General features: G+C 52.5%; 5 protein-coding genes across 5 annotated transcripts; 3 read left to right on the top strand and 2 right to left on the bottom strand.

Annotated features, from left to right (window-relative positions):
• Nucleotides 1-190: 190 nt before the first annotated feature.
• Nucleotides 191-3,457, top strand: BO66DRAFT_388331 (U3 snoRNA-associated protein UTP13). The gene is made up of 3 exons (XM_025646532.1): nt 191-441; nt 497-524; nt 582-3,457. The coding sequence occupies exons 1-3, from the start codon at nt 268-270 to the stop codon at nt 3,302-3,304; spliced, it is 2,925 nt and encodes a 974-aa protein (XP_025508099.1). The 5' UTR covers nt 191-267; the 3' UTR covers nt 3,305-3,457.
• A 6-nt stretch (nt 3,458-3,463) lies between these two features.
• spp2 (spliceosome ATPase-activating subunit SPP2) lies at nt 3,464-5,459 on the bottom strand. The gene has a single exon (XM_025646531.1). It carries the CDS (start codon nt 5,235-5,237, stop codon nt 3,558-3,560), a length of 1,680 nt encoding a protein of 559 aa, XP_025508098.1. The 5' UTR covers nt 5,238-5,459; the 3' UTR covers nt 3,464-3,557.
• A 186-nt stretch (nt 5,460-5,645) lies between these two features.
• eaf1 (MYB and HSA domain protein) lies at nt 5,646-11,222 on the bottom strand. Its single transcript, XM_025644429.1, has 5 exons — nt 10,995-11,222; nt 10,752-10,895; nt 7,592-10,569; nt 7,376-7,533; nt 5,646-7,314 (listed from the first exon to the last, which is right to left on the bottom strand). Exons 1-5 carry the CDS (start codon nt 11,036-11,038, stop codon nt 6,142-6,144), a joined length of 4,497 nt encoding a protein of 1,498 aa, XP_025508097.1. The 5' UTR covers nt 11,039-11,222; the 3' UTR covers nt 5,646-6,141.
• Nucleotides 11,223-13,302: 2,080 nt separating this feature from the next.
• BO66DRAFT_468113 (putative 60S ribosome biogenesis protein Mak11) lies at nt 13,303-15,042 on the top strand. The gene is made up of 2 exons (XM_025652626.1): nt 13,303-14,280; nt 14,341-15,042. Exons 1-2 carry the CDS (start codon nt 13,336-13,338, stop codon nt 14,956-14,958), a joined length of 1,563 nt encoding a protein of 520 aa, XP_025508096.1. The 5' UTR covers nt 13,303-13,335; the 3' UTR covers nt 14,959-15,042.
• Nucleotides 15,043-15,346: 304 nt separating this feature from the next.
• BO66DRAFT_388327 (translation initiation factor eIF2 subunit gamma) lies at nt 15,347-17,620 on the top strand. Its single transcript, XM_025646530.1, has 3 exons — nt 15,347-15,992; nt 16,064-17,050; nt 17,130-17,620. Exons 1-3 carry the CDS (start codon nt 15,463-15,465, stop codon nt 17,158-17,160), a joined length of 1,548 nt encoding a protein of 515 aa, XP_025508095.1. The 5' UTR covers nt 15,347-15,462; the 3' UTR covers nt 17,161-17,620.
• The last annotated feature ends 362 nt before the right edge of the window (nt 17,621-17,982 follow it).

Raw genomic sequence — 17,982 nt, 5'->3', positions numbered from 1 at the left:
TCATTCCCAGAAAGGAAAGCGGCAGGCACGTGGGCGGTTGGGGCGGCTCCAGCGCTTACAACTTGGGCTAGCGGGGATCGGGGATCCACTGGCAGGTAAGAAAGACAAACAAGGCAAACATCTCGAAAAAAGATCAGAAGTTTCCGGTGCGACGGCGAGTTGAGCGGCGTCCAGCAACCGCAGAATATCTTGTTGACGTGGATCCTATTGGATCTAGCATGGCGCGATAGACTCTCGGCTTTCAATCGCTGAATAGTTTCACATATCATGTCTAAAGCCGTGGTGAAGACGACCTTCGAGGCGTCTCGCACACTTCGTCCTATCTACACCGGAGGAAGCACTGCGCTCGATGCCAGTGGCCGTTTCCTGGTTACATGCATCAGTGAAGATGCTCTCGTCATTGACCTGGAGACTGGAGACCAGGTCGCTAGTCTGGAAGGCGTAAGTACTCTACATCACCGCTGTGTTTGCAAGCCGCTTATATGGACATATCTAGGATGGCGAAATTATCACAAGCTTAGCTAGTATGCAACCCTCTGGCCTCGAGTGATTTACTGTTCGGTCTTCCTAACTGTGCTTAGTCTCCCCATCGGCCTCACATGTTGTTATGTGCTCGCGGTCCATGTCCATGCGAATCTACTCTCTGTCACCTCTCGACGAATCCACACGTACGATCGACGCGAAATTAGCCAGAAGTCTCAAGCCTCACACAGCACCTGTTGTGACGACTGCAATCGATCCTACTGGTACCTTACTGGCGACTGGCGCCGCGGATGGCTCGATTAAGGTCTGGGATATTCGAGGCGGTTTTATCACACATACCTTCCATGGCCATGGAGGTGTCATCTCAGCCCTGTGCTTCTTCCAGGCGCCAGACTTTCCGAACAAATCGTCCTCGAGTAAGAGGAAGAACAAGAATCAATCGAAAGACTCAGATGACGACGAGACCGCAGAGGATTCAACGGGAGTTTTCCGGCTTGCCTCCGGAGATGAGGAGGGTAAGGTTTGCGTGTGGGATTTGAACAAGAGGAAGCCTATCGCGTCGCTCGAGTCTCATGTTTCGGTTGTGCGCAGCCTCTCATATTCGCCATCGGAGAATGCCTTGCTTTCGGCTAGCCGTGATAAGACTGTGATTGTGTGGGACATGCGGACTTTCAAGACGCGGAGGATCATTCCGGTCCTCGAAAGTGTGGAGGCCTCCTGCTTTGTCGCCGATAGTGGTTTGTGTCTGGTTGCGGGTGAAAATGGTCGCTTGCGTGTGTGGGACTGCAATCGTGGAGGCGAGGTCACTGCGGAACAAGAACCTGCCTCTGAATATGAGGCCGTTGTGGCGATTCAATATTCTCCTGGCATGACATCTGCATTGACAGTTCATGCTGACCAGACCATCCGGTTTTACTCTCTGGAGCCCTTGTCCAACTACAAGCCAGGGACCACAATCGATCCTTTGCCGATCATCCGGCGCATCTCGGGCAACGACGACGATATTATTGATCTCGCATATGTCGGCCCTGACCGTTCGATGCTGGCCCTGGCTACAAACACCGAAAGCATCCGCATCGTATCAGTTGGGCCATCCGAAGACAGGCCGTCTGCCAATAATGAAGGATACTTTGGTGCTGATATCACACATCTCGAGGGCCATGACGACATTATCATCTGTCTTGATGTAGACTGGTCTGGTCACTGGCTGGTCACTGGTGCAAAGGATAACACCGCACGTCTCTGGCGTCTCGACCCCAAGTCTTCGTCATATACGTGCTTTGCAGTCTTCACCGGTCATGCCGAATCATTGGGTGCTATTAGTTTCCCCCGAGTCCCACCTCCCGCCAACACCCCTGCCTACAATGATCCTCTGAACCATCCTCCTGCTTTCTTGCTTACGGGTTCTCAAGACCGGACCATCAAGCGCTGGGATATCGGCAAATTGCCTCCGCTGAGCTCTTCCAAGCCCCATCATCCCAAGGCCGTGTATACCCGAAAAGCACACGAAAAAGATATCAATGCTTTGGATGTCAACCCCTCCGCGACGCTGTTCGCATCTGCCTCCCAGGATCGTACTGTCAAGATCTGGTCGACCGAGGATGGCACCACGGTGGGTATCCTGCGCGGACACAAGCGAGGTGTCTGGTCAGCGCGGTTTGCCCCTCGCGGCACTCCTATCCTCAACTCCGACAGCGGAACTAGCACCAACAGAGGCTTGATCGCCACAGGCTCGGGTGACAAAACCATCAAGATCTGGAGTCTGGCAGACTACAGCTGTCTCCTCACCTTCGAAGGCCACACGAATAGTGTGCTTAAGGTAATCTGGCTCCCGCCTTCGGATCTGTCCCACCAGGAAGAAATCGAGGACGAGGAAGAAGAATCTGCGCTGGCACCCAACACGGCCGCCGCACAACTGCGACCTTTGGTGGCCTCGGCTGCGGCCGATGGCTTGGTCAAGATCTGGTCCCCTTACTCAGGCGAGCTTGAGACTACTCTGGACAACCACGAGGATCGCGTCTGGGCGCTTGCCAGCCCGACTCCCTCCGGCTCCCGCGAAGATGTTCCGTTCCCTACCACATTCAAAACCTCCTCTCCCTATGGTCTTGTCTCCGGCTCTGCCGACTCCACGGTCACATTCTGGACCGATACCACTTCTGCCACTTACACGGCCGCCGTGAATGCCAACTCGGCTCGTATCGAACAGGATCAGCAGCTACAGAACTACATCCGGGCCGGTGCTTATCGCGAAGCCATCACATTGGCGCTTCAGCTGAACCACCCTGGTCGTCTCCTCTCCCTCTTCACTTCCGCCATCGACGCTGCCGATGACCCGAACTCAGACGAGACAAAGGATCTCCAGAATGAGAACAGCCTCACCGGCAACGCCTCCATTGACGAGGTCCTCCAAACCCTTGACCCCGACAACCTCCGCACCCTTCTTCTCCGCGTCCGTGATTGGAACACGAATGCACGCACATCCAGAGTGGCGCAACGGATTCTGTTCGCTCTTTTCCGGTCCTACCCTGCCTCAACATTCGTCGAGCTTGCATCAGCCAAGGCAAAGCGACGCAGCGATAGCCGCGCTAGTGCAGGGTTGAAGGAAATCCTGCAGGCTCTGGCTGCCTACACGGACCGCCACTACCGGCGGATTGAGGAGCTCACCGACGAGAGCTATCTCGTGGAGTGGGTGCTAGCAGAGATGGATGGCGGCGTGGGATTGGGTGGATTGGGCGCCGCGAGTACGTACGACTTCTTCGCCGGCTCCTTGGAGGAGAATTCCAACGAGTCCGAGAAGGATGTTGTCATGCTGGGGTCGTGAAAACACAGGGTCACGGATCCCCCGGTCATGAATGAGAAACATGTATAGATAGACAAAAGATAATCTGCTTTTGGAATTGTTGTGATACACTGGCGCTATGAGCGGAGTCCTTGCTGTCTTGCTCCATGATCTTTCTTGGGAGGGAAAATCGGCGATGTAAAAAGTTATGTTCATTTAGGTGTTAATGCGACATCTTCAGAGAAGAAGAGGCTATATCCATGACTATACACGTAGGTCGACTCTGAAATACCTTTCACCGGTCGTCATACCTTCGTCTCCGATGTGAGTCGCGGTCACTGTCGCGGTCTCGATCGCGATCGCGATGTCTGCTTGAAGTATTCGACGAGGAGTACCTCGAACTGTAGCGGTCGTCGTCGCGAGATCGGTGGCTCCTGTCGCGGTCTCTTTCGCGGTCCCTGTTCCTGTCGCTGTCTCTGTCTCTTTCGCGGTCCCGGTCCCGGTCCCGGCGAGAGTCACGATCTCTGTCTCTGTCTCTCTCTCGGTAATAGCGATCATCACGGCTATCACTGCCATCATCCTCATATCTGCGTCTTCTCGAATGCTGATCACTCGACGACCGACTCCGATCCCTCCTCGACGACCCATTCTTGCGCCTGTCGTCATCGTAGTCCCTCCGCCGGAAGTCGCGGTCACTCTCTCTGGGACGATCATCCCGATCGCGCCTGCTGCTCCTCTCCAGATTGCGATCTCGCCGTGCCTTCCACTCGTCATCATCGGTCTGTTTCTTCGCCTCCTTCTTCATGGTCGACAGTTCCTCCTCGGTGATAAACTCGCCCGTCTTCGTATTCCGCATCATGACGGGCATATAGACACCCTCCGTATTCATCCCTCCTTCCTGACCGGCCTTGCGCGACCCTTTGCGCATGGCCGCCTTTCCCCACGCGCCCAATTCCGCCTCTGCGCCTTTACCCCCGGAAACATCCTTGGCTCCGATCCCCAGAAACCCCGGCCTTCGCTCCGGGACTCGCGCTTTATTGCCCTGATTCGCCGTCGCACCCCCATACTTCCCCTTGCCAACAGCCTGCCCTTCCTTCCAGCCCATTCCCCTCAACAGCGCCGCGCCGAACTCCTCCACAGGGATCGCATTATACTGATCCAGCGTCGCCGATTCGGGTCGCGAGGCAATATCCGCGCGGAACGAACTCGTCTCGCCGAATTCCCCGGCAGCAGAACCAGCAGCAGCAGCAGCCTCAATCACCAGATCCGACCGACCCCCTTCAGCAGTCTCGCCTTTGCTCTCCCGAATGAGCGCCTGCAACGCGATCTCATCCTGCGTCATGGGCGCCGCCCTATCCCTCTCCTCATCCGCCGCTTTCTGAGGCCCGACATCCTCCATTTCCTGTTCCCCATCTAGATCCTGTTTCTTTGCCGCCGCAAAACTCAGCCCATAGGCCGTGCTCGGCCCCTCCGTCTCGACCGTCGCCCCGGCGATCTCCCCGCGTCGCTGCGCCTCCTGGATAGCCTGGACCTCCTTCGGCAGCAGGTTCTTCGTACCCCGCTGTTGCGCCGGCGCTGCTCGACGACTGATTCCCGGCCGATCCCGCCAATTATTGGTACTCGTCACCGGAATCACCAGCGGCTGGTTGGCGGCCGCGTCGGCGGCGGAGATGGCGCCGCCCGTGACCGTATCGAAGCCGGTGACTTCTTCGTGGGCGGGAGCAGCGTCGTCGTCGTCGTCCGAGTCGTCGTCATGGTGAAGTTGTCGGGGTGTGGGGCGACCACCGCGCGCGGCGAGAGGGAGGGAGCGCGTACTTGACGAAGAAGAAGGATCGGTAGGCTTGGTGGATTTGAGGTTGAAGGTGGTCGGTTTCTTGGGAGGGTTGCCGCTGTCGCCGTTGGGACTTCCTTTGCCCAGGGAGAGGGAAAAGGGCTTTGGTGTGCTGCAGCTTGGCGGGGGATCGGAGGAGGACATGGTGCTTGTCTTCACACTCCGTGCTTTTTTGGGAGGGGACAAAGAGTTCAAAGAAGCTGTGAGTGTTTGAGTAGCAGTGTGTTCGTGGTGTCTTGGATGGGTACAAGAGCTACCGTTCACTCCATTTGAGGTAGAATGCGAATTGGCGCTGGATTGGACCAAGACCTAGCTATGCTCTCTAGAGAGTTTGAACTAGGAATTGTCTGGAGAGTTGGTTTCAATATGTTGTCGGGCAAGTTCTAGTGTTGGGAAAGCTCACTTGCGTAATATGCAAGGCCGAGGCGGTGGCAAAATCGGAGGCTCGGGGCTAGACGCGCGCTTACATGGGTTTTAGTCCTCAAGGACCTTCTTTGTATCCCCAAAGGGGAAGAATTAAAACGCATGGAATCAACAAGCTGAGCAGTAATCGTACAATCGTGGTTCATTATTTCTTTTGAGCCCGTCCATTCCAATTGGCCTTCCAAGTTATATCCTCGCCGCCCCCTTTTGTATCCGTCCTATCAATACATGTAGTACAAAAGCGCAGAGAAATTTAGATAATGCAGTAAGGCCCCCGGAACACAGATAAGAGATATCCTTCCCAGAAAAAAAAATGGAGCTCAAGCCGTAAATCAGCGGCAAAAAAGGTGAAATAAGGGGGAGGGAAGAAGAGGGTAACAAACGTGGGAAGGGAAGCTGAAGACTGAGAGGGTGATGTTGGGAATCGAAGTTGAAGGCAGTGAGGAGCTTTGGATAGGAGATGTGCCGCCAGGAAGCTGATTTCATAAGAGGCATGGCATGGTCCAAGGCGCAAAATGAAGCGTGGAATAAAAAGTAGTAAGGTGGGGGAAGGAATATGTACAGTGAAAGGGTAAGAAAAAAGGTATCAGAGGTCGGTCAAAGTGTCTAATCCGTTCGGAGGGGCTCAGCTAGTCGCTGTCTGTGCTTGAGGAGGGTTGGGACTCTTGTTCGTTGCGCCTGGCACTGGACCAGCCTGAACGCTCCCACTGCGCTGGGTTTGTGGGGTTACACTGCGGCTTGGCTGAGGTACAGCTCCATTCATGGACGGAGAGCTCCCCATGGCAACCCGATTTTGTTGTGCTGGCTGGGGAACACGCATCATAGGCGAATATCCTTGAGCCTGGGGTACTTGCATTCCCGGCCCACCACTCATCCCAGCCTGAGGCGACTGAAAATTGGCGTCATGCGAGACCTGGTAGTTAGCCTGAACACTGCCAATGTTTCCAGCTGCGGCATTCATGGCAACCTGCGACATGCGTTGCTGCTGGATCTGGTGCAAGCGGTCTGTAGCCAGTTTGCTGACTTGCTCCGGAGGCATGTTCGGGTTGCTTCGTTGGATCTGGTTCTGCAAGCTGCTGATTGTAGGAATGACTCCGCCAGAGAGCAAATTAGGCTGACCCATTCGAGGTGATGGTGTCGAGACGCCCTGTGGGGTGGTATTGTGGAAATTTGGGCTTTGCATTCCGCCTCCAGCCTGTAGAGCAGCCATCATGGCTGGATTATTGGGGTTGCCATTGACATTAGGCAGGTTGAGGTTCGGAGAGTGTGAGCCCTGTGGCACGAACTGCTGTTGACTGTGAAATTGCTGCTGACTCTGCTGGGGTTGCGTTTGTTGCTGATGAGGGTGCGGCGTCGGTTGCTGTCTGGATTGTAGCATCCGCTGTTGTTCTTGGAGTCGATTGGCTTCCCTGATGACTCGGGCATTATCTGGAGGCGTCTGCATGGGCATCCCGGGACGGGCAGCGACATTGTGTTGCATACCGGGCTGTTGCTGCATCATCTTCACCGCAATCGGATTGGGTGGCATGGCTCCATTAACAGGTGTACCACTAGCCATGCCCTGCATATGAGGCCGGGCTTGATTGGGACCAACACCAGGTGGCAGCCCCGTCGGCATTCCATTTGGCAATCCGTTGGGGATTCCATTTGGTGTCTGAGCTGCCATAGCAGGCGCTCCGGGATGTGGCATACCGTTGGGGGTTCGCCCAGGAGCGTTCATCATCTGCTGCTGATTAGGCGCTTGGCCTGCACGTTGAGCGGCCAAGTTTGCCTGTTGGTGGGCCGCGGCTTGATGAGCCTGTTGATGGCACGTTAGCGACCAACCATTCGAGAACGGTCCATTCCTGGCAAGGCCTTACTTTCTGCTGAGCGAACATCTGCTGTCGGTATTGTTCCTGTCTCTCCTGAAGCTTCACCTCACGCTCATATTTGAGTCGGCTAAATTCGGCAGGTGATGAGATTGGGGGCTTGGGTTGGTTGGCCTCGTTGACCTTCCGCAGCGAAGCTAGATGAGACGCTTAGGGTTGTGGTTAGTCTCAGCTAAGAGGAGAGACACCTTGCCCTGGATTACTTACCGTGCTGTTGCTTCTGAAGCATGGTTTCTCGTTTCTTGGCTAGTTTGCGCATGGCATCGAGCAACGCCAGGTGTTTGGAAGATCGTCTCCGATCCACTCGAACGGGCTGTGTAGTTCGCCGCCTGATCGGGGGCAGTGACTGCGAGTTACTGTTATTGTTGTTACCTTGCAGCTGTTGCGGTTGTGACTGTTGCGGCTGTTGCGGCTGCTGCTGCTGTTGTTGTTGCTGCTGCTGCTGCTGCTGTTGTTGTTGTTGTTGTTGTTGTTGCTGAGCCGCTTGTTGTTGTGCCATAATGGTGCGCTGTGCTGATTCAAGCCTTTGGTGGTAGGCACGGAAGTATTGGGTTTTAGACATGTCAGCAGGCAACCCTTCTAAGCCTATCCAACGCTCGAAGCATTCCCAAGGTGTTCGTCTTTCCGCCCCTGATGTGAATTGCGAGGACGGTGTTAGGCAATTGGAAATTAGTGACCAATTGTAGGAATACTCTTTCACAAGGCGACGAAGCTCATCGTCCTCGGTATAGGTCCATTGAGAAGACTGTCTTGACTCGAAGAAACCGACCGATGGCATAGGATGCTCGGTAGGGGGTCTAAAGGAATGGCCGGGGTGAATTCTGTCGCGGATGTGCCTGTTCTCCAAGCGGAAAAGCGCGACATTTGTCTGCTCAGGGGGGAGGTCCAGTGCACCAGTATCGAGATCAGATCGATACTGGGAATAATCGTAGCGACTACGCTTTCGAGCAGGTTCATCGTCGTGGAATGTAACCTTACCAAGCGCGTACTTAGAAACAGGAAGAATTTCGGTTTTCCAGACCGTGTCAGGAGATTCTTTGAAGACTGGTAGGTCTAGTTCGGGCGTGATCATGATGGGAGAATAGATAGGCAGCTCATCCAAAATCTTCTGCGCCGCAGGAGTCATGTCCAACGAGAACGTGAACTCGTCTGTACCTAGGGAGAAGATCGCTGCTGGTGCGACCGTATCACCCACAAGAAGACGAGGCTCTTCACTGAACCCTTCGCTTGCGGAATCTTCTTCAGTAGAAGGAACCAGGTCTGGAGTAGGTTGAGAAACAATCATCATCTCGTCCACCGTGTCTTCTTCGGGCGGGGAAATTAAGCTGGACTTGTTCTCAACTTCGTCGGCCTTGTTTGCGGGAGGGATCTTTGCCTGGATGCGAAGCAGTGAACGGTGCTCTGCATCACTATTGACAAATTCTGCACACCAGTCTGCGCAACTCTTCGCTGCGGCAATTTTCCATTTTCGCTCCTCTCTAAAATCTGTACGCATCCACTTCACATGATTCAGAAGCACATCCCAATGGCTCCCTTCCCGTGGAGGTTCAACCGAACGCTTCAGCTGACGCAAGGGCCATCTGTTCGCATTCTGTAGAGAATAAATCCGACGCAATGTGCGGCAGTCCATCTGCTCTTGATAGTCAAGCAGGTGATTTGACGTCGTCAAAGTCTTATGAGCAGAAGCGATGAGTGTGCTGAGACTTGTCCCACGAGGAGGGGTGTAGGCTCGACTTTGAAACAGAGTAAAGAGGTAGTCTTGCTCTTCATTGAGCTTCCCGAGGTCGCCAGCATGCTGCCTGATAATCTCCATCGAATCATTCTTCTCCTGAGACTGTTGCTGCTGCTGCTGTTTGGGAAAGACCACGGTAGACAACTTAGTTCTCTCCTTCTCCCGTGCTTTACGATCTTTGAATCGCATCCTCGCCGTGGAGTCAGGAGTCGCCTCAGCTACGGCCTTTGTCGCATCTGTGGGTTTCTCAACTGGACTTTGCCTATCAGACTGAGGTGATGGCTTGGGTGACTCTCCGAGGATCTCAGATACAGATTTATGACGAATGGCTCCAGATGACACTCTAGTTGTCATTCTTTCAACTGTCGGTGTTGCATTGGCAGGTGGTGATGGCTTCTTGGCTGGGGTCGTTTCTTTCGGGGTCTTGACGCCTGCTCCAGCTTGAGCCTGATCTTTAGCAGAAAGCTGGGGCTCGGTGGGATGTCCAACCACGACACGCGATGTCTTCAGCTCTGCTGGCACTGTTGGAGGTGATATACGAGCGACCGTTGGTGACTGTCCAATAGTGACGGGAGTTGGAGCAGCACTTTCTTCGATAACTTCGCTCGTCGTGGTGCCTTTGACCGCACTCTCGCCGAGGGATTTGCTTGCAGCAAGGGTCTGCTTGAGCGACTGCGCCTCTTCGAAACGCAGTTGTTCGTCGGGCGTTGATGGTACCATAGTGGAAAGAGTCTTAGTAATTTCTTCATCCTTAGGGCTCGCAGGTCTCGGAACAGCGTCGTTGACTTCCTCGGCAGGGCTTGTAGCTGGCGACACGGTGACCGGCAAGGGAGTATTGTTTGAGTATTGGCCGGCTGATGATACAGGAGAGAGGGGCTGCTCCGGAACTTTGGGGATGGATCCGAAAGAGAGAGACGGCCGTGCATCATTCTTTTTCTGGACTGGCACCACAGTAGGTGTTGCAGGTGGTGGCACGGCACTTGGTTGCTTCTGGTCCAACCTAACCTCAGCCGCCGCCAATGCTGTATCCTGACCACTGGCATGCTGTCCTAGCGTTGCAGTATGTGCCTTCTGATCTATTGTCGGTGTTGGTACTGCCGGCGCAAGCTTCCTGGGCTGGGAAGATGCTTCCTGGCTCTGGGGCCTGGTGGAAGAGACATCAGGCGCAACCTGAGCAGGGGCTGGCGGTTCAGCTGCGGGTTGCTGTAGATTCTGTGTTGGCAGCTGCTGGGGAATTGGACGTTCCTCTCCTGATTTCGGCTTGATCTGCGCGGCAGCATTCTCTGTTGTCAGTGGCGGACTGTCGAGAGTAGCATCGTGAGTCCGTGGAGCAGGTGCGACTGCCGGTAGTGGCACGGGCGCTGCTGTAGCGGTGGACTTCCTGCCATCCCGCGATAGGATCGCTGCATAGTCTGGTAGCTGTGGAAGAGTGGTTTCATCAAAGTATCGGCCTCTGTTGAGGGTCAGTGGGTAGGTCTTGCCAGCAACATGCCTAGTTATTTGCACATTCAAGAGCCTTCATGACTACCTTGAAGGGAAATGACAATTCTGATAGAACGGGGAGCATGAAAGGAAGGTAATTCGATGGGGAAAATAGCATTGGGTGACAGTAGGGCAGAGTAAGAATTAAATTACCTGGTAAGGTCGTTGGCATCGAGAAACGCCTGTTCCTTGTGATGGTATAGCGAGTCCGCCGGAGCGTTCCCGGTCGCGCCCGCGAAGCCTACGGTCGCAAAGTAGAGCTCGCTCAGTTTGCGCTTCCGCGACGACAAACAACGTCTATAAAATTCCAAATGAGCGATAAATCCCAGTCGCAGGGCCAGCAGGAATAGAAAGACTGCTTGCAAGCGATTAATAGGGGCAAAATCAAATACGTACGCGATCTCATCTTTCTTAGACCGGAGAAGCTCGTCACGGAGCATGGAGTCTATTTCGGGGAACACAGCATCCGATTAACGCGCTAAAATTAAGGGAAACCAATTGAGCGAAGTCATCCAGATGGAAAAAATCGCTCAGAAAGGATGAAAAGGGTGGTTGTGGTGAGGGGAGATGATGCCAAAGATACGACGCGAAGATTTCACCGCGGAAGGGATTTTTGGGGTTCTTGGGGGGGTGGGTGGGTGTGGTGTATGGTGGGAGAGTGAGTATTAGTGTAGGTGGTGGTGGTGAGGACTTCTGGGCCGGGTACGGTACGGGGAGGGAGGAGAGAGGAGGGAGGAAGGGTCCAGAGGCAGTTCTGGTATGTATGGAAGGGGAGGAAAAGGAAGAGAGGGGACAGAAAGTCGGTTACTACCACTGCAGGAAGCCTGGGTGACTGCCGCGAACAGCAGCACATTCAATTTGATTTCACATGAGGTACAGATAAATTACGGGTATTTTACCATACACAGTTACTCTGGGTGACGACGGAATGGACATAGCGGTGCGTGGTAGTTGCCTCTGAGGCTGTGGTCATTAAGCCCCCTTACTAATGTGCTGTAGGTAACTAACTAACTTAGTTAACCAGGTTAATCACGAGCTTTGCCTTCTTCAGTAACACTGTCCAATTCCGACTGGACTAGTAACTCTTCAATGTAGGTCTGTTTACTTCCACGGGCGTGGTTGCTTTCGCTTTCATAATTTATCGAGGAACTGCATTGTATTGTATCTGGGAGTAGCAATGGATATAAACCTAATCTTCTCTATGATAACTGGTATGCCTGGTGAGCTCCTTATTGATGTGTAACATTATGAATCTCTTGCATAGGCAGCAGCAGTATAGTATATTAGGGCAACAACCGCAACATCCCTTCTTCGGGGCTGCGGTGTTCAAGAATATGGTAACTATAGAAGAGCAATGATTCATTCAACTTACCAGACTGGACAGCTGTGCAGAGGGTTCTAACACCTTATGGTGCTTTTGTCGGTGCTTGGTCTAGATATGTAACTGATACTCTGGAATACCCGACATAGATCATCGTTTATGGCTGATGGATTGGGACTGGGGTTGTTTTCGAGTAGTGAAGTTGGTAGTCATCTCCTTATCTGCACAATCATATTGGAGTAAATACTATTACCCCATGCATGTCAAGGCATTACGCACATCTACTGGTACCTTAATATGTGCCTATTCGTCAAATGCTACTGCTCAGATAACTATTATAGAGCGGCTCATAAGCAATATCAGGACCTGAGGATGTAGCACTCTCCATAGTTAAGCCACTAGAGCCAAAGGCCTACGGATTACTCGTTCTCCATACCTCATATCTCGATGGTAAAATGACGGCCTCCCAAGTCGAAGGAGGCCCATCAACAAAGGTCAAGGTGGATTCCACGCAGATTACGACTTCTGGGCAAACAGGATCATTGACACTGACTGGCGAGTGGCCAGCTTGGAGTCAGACACTGAAATGATAAAGAAGGATGATATTGGGCTCTTGCGAATTCTCCTGTCCATGTTGGCTTATGGTGACCTGAAGGCAAGGCATTTGGAGCACAGCTCAACATAGAGACGAACGTTGAGGAATCCATGCGCTCAATATATACTATGGAAGACGCTGGTGTACCTTTACATCTACCAGTATCTTGTCGATGCTTTATGAATACACCTTAAGTCAATGCCAACGAGCCGGTAACATGTCAAACCCCGCCAATGGGTATAGATTGATCCCGGACGTGGCAGGTATAAATGTCTTCTAAGTCAAATCAAACGTGACATACTGGAGCAGGACATAAGACACGCTGCCGCGCAAGATCCTGCATTACATGTAGGTCTTTCTGTATGCAACAAATAAACCTTCTGGGCTGTTTTGGGTTGCTGCCACTGTGTCACCTAATAAGGGTCGAACAAAGATGCGATCGAACAGTGTATGACTATCAGTTGGATTGTACTCGGCTTTCATGTTCTAGATCTATAGCTCAGAATCTGTATATTGATGATCAACCCGGAACGTCATGCTGAAGGATCAGTCATAGACATGCAGACGAGATCTGGAATACCGAAGACAGCTCCATATTCGAGACATTCAAACTGATAACGAGAATCTGAGAAGGAGGAGACAAAAGACATCTAAACACCAGACCATGGCGGCGTGGACCAATCTAGATTCACCGCCCACGTTCACCGCTGATAACGCCTGGCAGAAAAAAAAGTTGCCCACGTTCTGATCGCGCTCAGATATTCCATCCAAATCTTCCCACGTTTTCTCCTTCCAAGTTAATACATTAGCCATCAGTCATTATGGTCAAGCGCAAGAGAGAAGAAACGGCAAAAGACCGTCAGAGCCTCAAGCAGACAACCAAGGTTGCCAAGTCAACCACCAGCCAAGAGACTCCTGCGGCCACCGCTACCGACTTCCCGGCGATCACTCTGCAGATTGTCACCGGCTCATACGAACGGGTGTTGCATGGCTTCACTGCTGCTGTTTCTCCCGAAGCCTTTGCGAAACCCACCGATACTGCCTCTGAAACCTCTAACGACTCTGAATTGGTCCAATTCGTGGACAACTTTCTCTTCGAGGCTCACACCTCCGCAATTCGATGCCTCGCACTGTCCCCGTTGCCCAAGGCAGATTCCAACGAAGCCCCCCAAGTGATCCTGGCAACTGGCGCTACTGATGAGCGTGTCAACCTCTACTCGTTATCTGCTGCTCCGGTGGCTGTCAATGAAGATTATCCTACTGTTCCAACTCTTGCCGGTAACAAAATTCTCGAAAATCCCAAGAACCGCGAATTGGGTTCATTGATGCATCACTCTGCCCCTATCTCAGCCCTTTGCTTCCCCTCACGCTCAAAGATCTTGGTCGCGGCCGAAGATAACACCATCTCCGTCACCAAAACTCGTGACTTTACCGTCGTTTCGACCATCAAAGCTCCGCACCCTAAAGTGCAGGGCCGCCCAAGCGGTGACACAGCTCCTCCCGGTGGCTCTCCTTCTGGAATCAACGACTTCGCCGTGCATCCTAGTATGAAGCTTATGCTAAGTGTTGGCAAGGGAGAGAAATGCATGAGATTGTGGAACTTAGTAACTGGCAAGAAAGCTGGAGTCTTGAGCTTCAACCGGGAGATTCTACAAAGCGTCAAGGAAGGTAAATACAGCACCGGTGAAGGAAGGCGAATTGTCTGGAACTCCAAGGGAGACGAATTTGCTGTGGCCTTCGAATGGGGCGCAGTCGTCTTTGGCATCGTAAGTCGACAACTATGCTCTTGTTTATTTGTTGGCATCAAAACTGATTAACCCTGGCAGGACTCGACTCCCATCTGCAGAGTGTGCCCTAACCCTCGCAGTAAGATTCACCAGATGACATACGTCAGCTCCGACCACTCTTCCGAGGATAGTGATGAATTGCTTGCTGTCTCGACTGAAGACGGCAGAGTCATCTTTTATTCCACCAAACAAGTCGAGAGCGCACCGGAGGGGGATGAGTCTCCTATTCCATTTGCTAAGGTCATCGCCCAGCTCGGCGGTAGGGCACATGGTTTTCCCGGCAGAGTCAAGGACTTCGAGGTTCTCAGCCTGAAGGATCAGCCAGGGCCCAACAAGGGCGACTACTTGGTTGTTACCGCCAATAGCGAAGGCCTGATCCGCGTATGGCTGCTGCGTGGCACTGAACTAGTAGCAAAGAAGAAGAAGGGCGACAAGAAGAAGAATTCCGATTTTAAAGATGAGAAGGCTTCTGAAGTTAACCAGGTTGGCCGACTGTTGAACACTTACGCTACGGGGAATCGGGTCACTTGCCTGAAAGCATTCGTGATGTTGACGGCGGAGGACTCGTCCGACCTCGAGTTTGATGACGAGGAATCCGAGGATGCTGAAGAAGTTAGCGAGGAGGAATCTGATAGCGAAGCCAGCGATGATGAGTAGCATCGGAATTCAAACCTATATACCCCTCTGTCGTTGTTAGGAAGAGAAGTAGTGTGGATTGTTGAATTGCAGCCGTGAGATAATGATTTTATGTTTTTTGCATGGTATTGTTCATGGATAGAAAACCAAGGCATACGTGTTATGAATCCTGCCTTCTCATTGTAATGGTTTAAATGCCCAATACTACTGTGAGTAGTAGCTAACTAGTTCGTGAACTAGTTAACTATTGTTCTTGTGCGATGAGTCAACAATCAACCCTCCGCCGGTCAACTGGTCAAATACGAGCACTGTAGTAAATCCTGCCGCTGCCCACCGCCCACTCGCTCTCCACTGCACAAACCCGAACCCCACTGGCTCAAACCGTATCATATCGCCTCTCCGTTTCCAAGCAGCAATTTTCATCCGACCAGACGACCCTGGATATTCGCCCCTCCTACCCACCCCCCTCGTCAACCCACCTTTTCCTACCTACCCCGTTGTCGTCTCCTGGTCAACACCGCAATCATGGCTACCAACGGCGATTACACAGACGATGAATCCCAGCCTGGATCCCCCATGCTCGATGCGAACGGTCACGATGACATCGAAGATCAGGAGCCCCTCGACCTTGAGGAGAAGCCCTTGAAGTCTGCGATGAAGAACTCTGGAGTGCCCTCCCTCCCCCAGCCTAAGCGGCCAGAGCTGCCCGAGCAGCCCAACCCAGAGACTCTCGACCTGTCCACACTCACCCCTCTGACGCCCGAAATCATTGCGCGCCAGGCCACGATCAACATCGGTACCATCGGTCACGTCGCTCACGGAAAGTCGACGGTTGTCAAGGCCATCTCCGAGGTTCAGACTGTCCGTTTCAAGAACGAATTGGAGCGAAACATCACCATCAAGCTGGGTTATGCCAACGCCAAGATCTACAAGTGCGACAACCCCGAGTGTCCCAGACCGACTTGCTTCAAGAGTTTCAAGAGCGAGAAGGAAATCGACCCGCCTTGTGAGAGAGATGGATGTTCCGGTCGCTACAGACTATTGAGACATGTTTCGTATGTTTCTTTCACCCTGTCCCTTGGAGCCAACAAGCCCCGCCGCTAACGGATGACCCTCTCTACTGTAGGTTCGTTGACTGCCCCGGTCACGATATTCTGATGAGTACTATGCTTTCAGGTGCCGCTGTCATGGACGCTGCCCTCCTCTTGATCGCCGGAAACGAAACTTGCCCCCAGCCTCAGACTTCGGAGCACTTGGCAGCTATTGAGATCATGAAGCTCAGCCATATCATCATCCTGCAAAATAAGGTGGATCTCATGAGAGAAGATGGAGCTCTGCAACACTACCAGTCCATTCTGAAGTTCATCCGCGGTACCGTCGCCGATGGATCTCCCATTATCCCCATTTCCGCACAGCTGAAGTACAACATCGACGCCGTTAACGAGTACCTGGTTTCGCACATCCCGGTCCCTGTCCGTGACTTCACCGCTTCCCCTCACATGATCGTCATTCGGTCCTTCGATGTGAACAAGCCCGGTGCTGAGATTGAGGAGTTGAAGGGTGGTGTTGCTGGTGGTTCGATCCTCACTGGTGTGTTGAAGCTGAACGACGAAATCGAGATTCGTCCTGGTCTCGTTACCAAGGACGAGAACGGCAAGATCCAGTGCCGGCCTATCTTCTCCCGGGTTATGTCCCTCTTCGCCGAGCACAACGACCTTAAGTTTGCTGTGCCTGGTGGTTTGATCGGTGTCGGTACTCGTGTCGATCCTACTCTGTGCCGTGCTGATCGTCTCGTCGGTTTCGTCTTGGGTCACCGTGGACGCCTTCCTGCCATTTACACCGAGTTGGAGGTTAACTATTTCTTGCTCCGTCGCCTGTTGGGTGTTAAGACCGCCGATGGCAAGCAAGCCAAGGTTGCCAAGTTGACCAAGAACGAGGTTCTCATGGTTAACATCGGTTCCACGGCCACCGGTGCCAAGGTCGTCGGTGTGAAGGCCGATGCCGCTAAGCTCAGCTTGACCAGCCCTGCCTGTACTGAGATTGGCGAGAAGATCGCCATCAGCCGCAGAATTGAGAAGCACTGGCGTTTGATTGGATGGGCCAACATTGTCGCGTAAGTTTTCCCTTCTCGCCGCGCGCTCACAACTCCTCGGAGTACGAGTCATGATGAAACCCGACTAACTTTCAATCAGCGGTAACACTCTCGAGCCTGTCTCGAACTAAAACAAGCTATTGTAGCTTGAAGAGTTCCAACTTGGTCCAGCCAGGAAAATGTTGATGAAGACATTGTAGTCTAGTTGATAACTAGCCTTGATGGACTGGGTCTACTCTGAAATAGAAGGGTTTACGGTAATGAAAGCGCGTGTCGGGCTGATTCCCTGGATAGAGAACGCAGTAAGTCCAATCTTCGCCTATCTCACCTGCTGGGGAGCACGGGAGAGACTTTTCCAAACTCCCGCCGGCCCATCCAGAGGTTTGCAGAGACAAAGAGGCCATGCATGCAGCAGGATGGATAGGCAGATTGGAGGCTGAAGTAGCATGGCTGGAGTTGGTGCGCGAAGGCTACTTCTTTTGACGTGTGTTATGACGCTATTCTGTGGAAGTCATTTTCTTCATCTTCTTTTTTCTGTTCATTCTTATTGTTCGGTCCAAGATACATGGCCTCTTTTTTTTTGTAGATGCTGTATAGGGGGATGATGAATGCAACGAAATAAAAGTTAAGAACTTTGCTTAATGATATTATTGTGCATATTGTTCTCATAGTCTGGGCTCGGTCGAATTTGGTGAAACTGAATGTATGTTGGAATCTATTTCAATCTTTGTTAGGTCAGGTTATGGTTGCTCACCTGGTAGAGAGAGACCCTGTCGCTTACTCATTGTCCTTGTTGACAACCTGTCTTGTTCTTTATTATTGAACCCCAAAATAGTGACAGTAATGTTACATGCATGTATTTAGTTGACCTACTTGTAATAGGGTAATAGGCAGTGAAACACATCCGCGGTTGTTTAAGGCTGCAAGGCAACCAACTACCACCAGGTACTTCT

The sequence above is a fragment of the Aspergillus aculeatinus genome, assembly GCF_003184765.1.
Source record: "Aspergillus aculeatinus CBS 121060 unplaced genomic scaffold BO66scaffold_4, whole genome shotgun sequence".
In the NCBI taxonomy this organism is placed as follows: domain Eukaryota; kingdom Fungi; phylum Ascomycota; class Eurotiomycetes; order Eurotiales; family Aspergillaceae; genus Aspergillus; species Aspergillus aculeatinus.
This window is presented reverse-complemented; position numbering and strand designations above follow the sequence as displayed.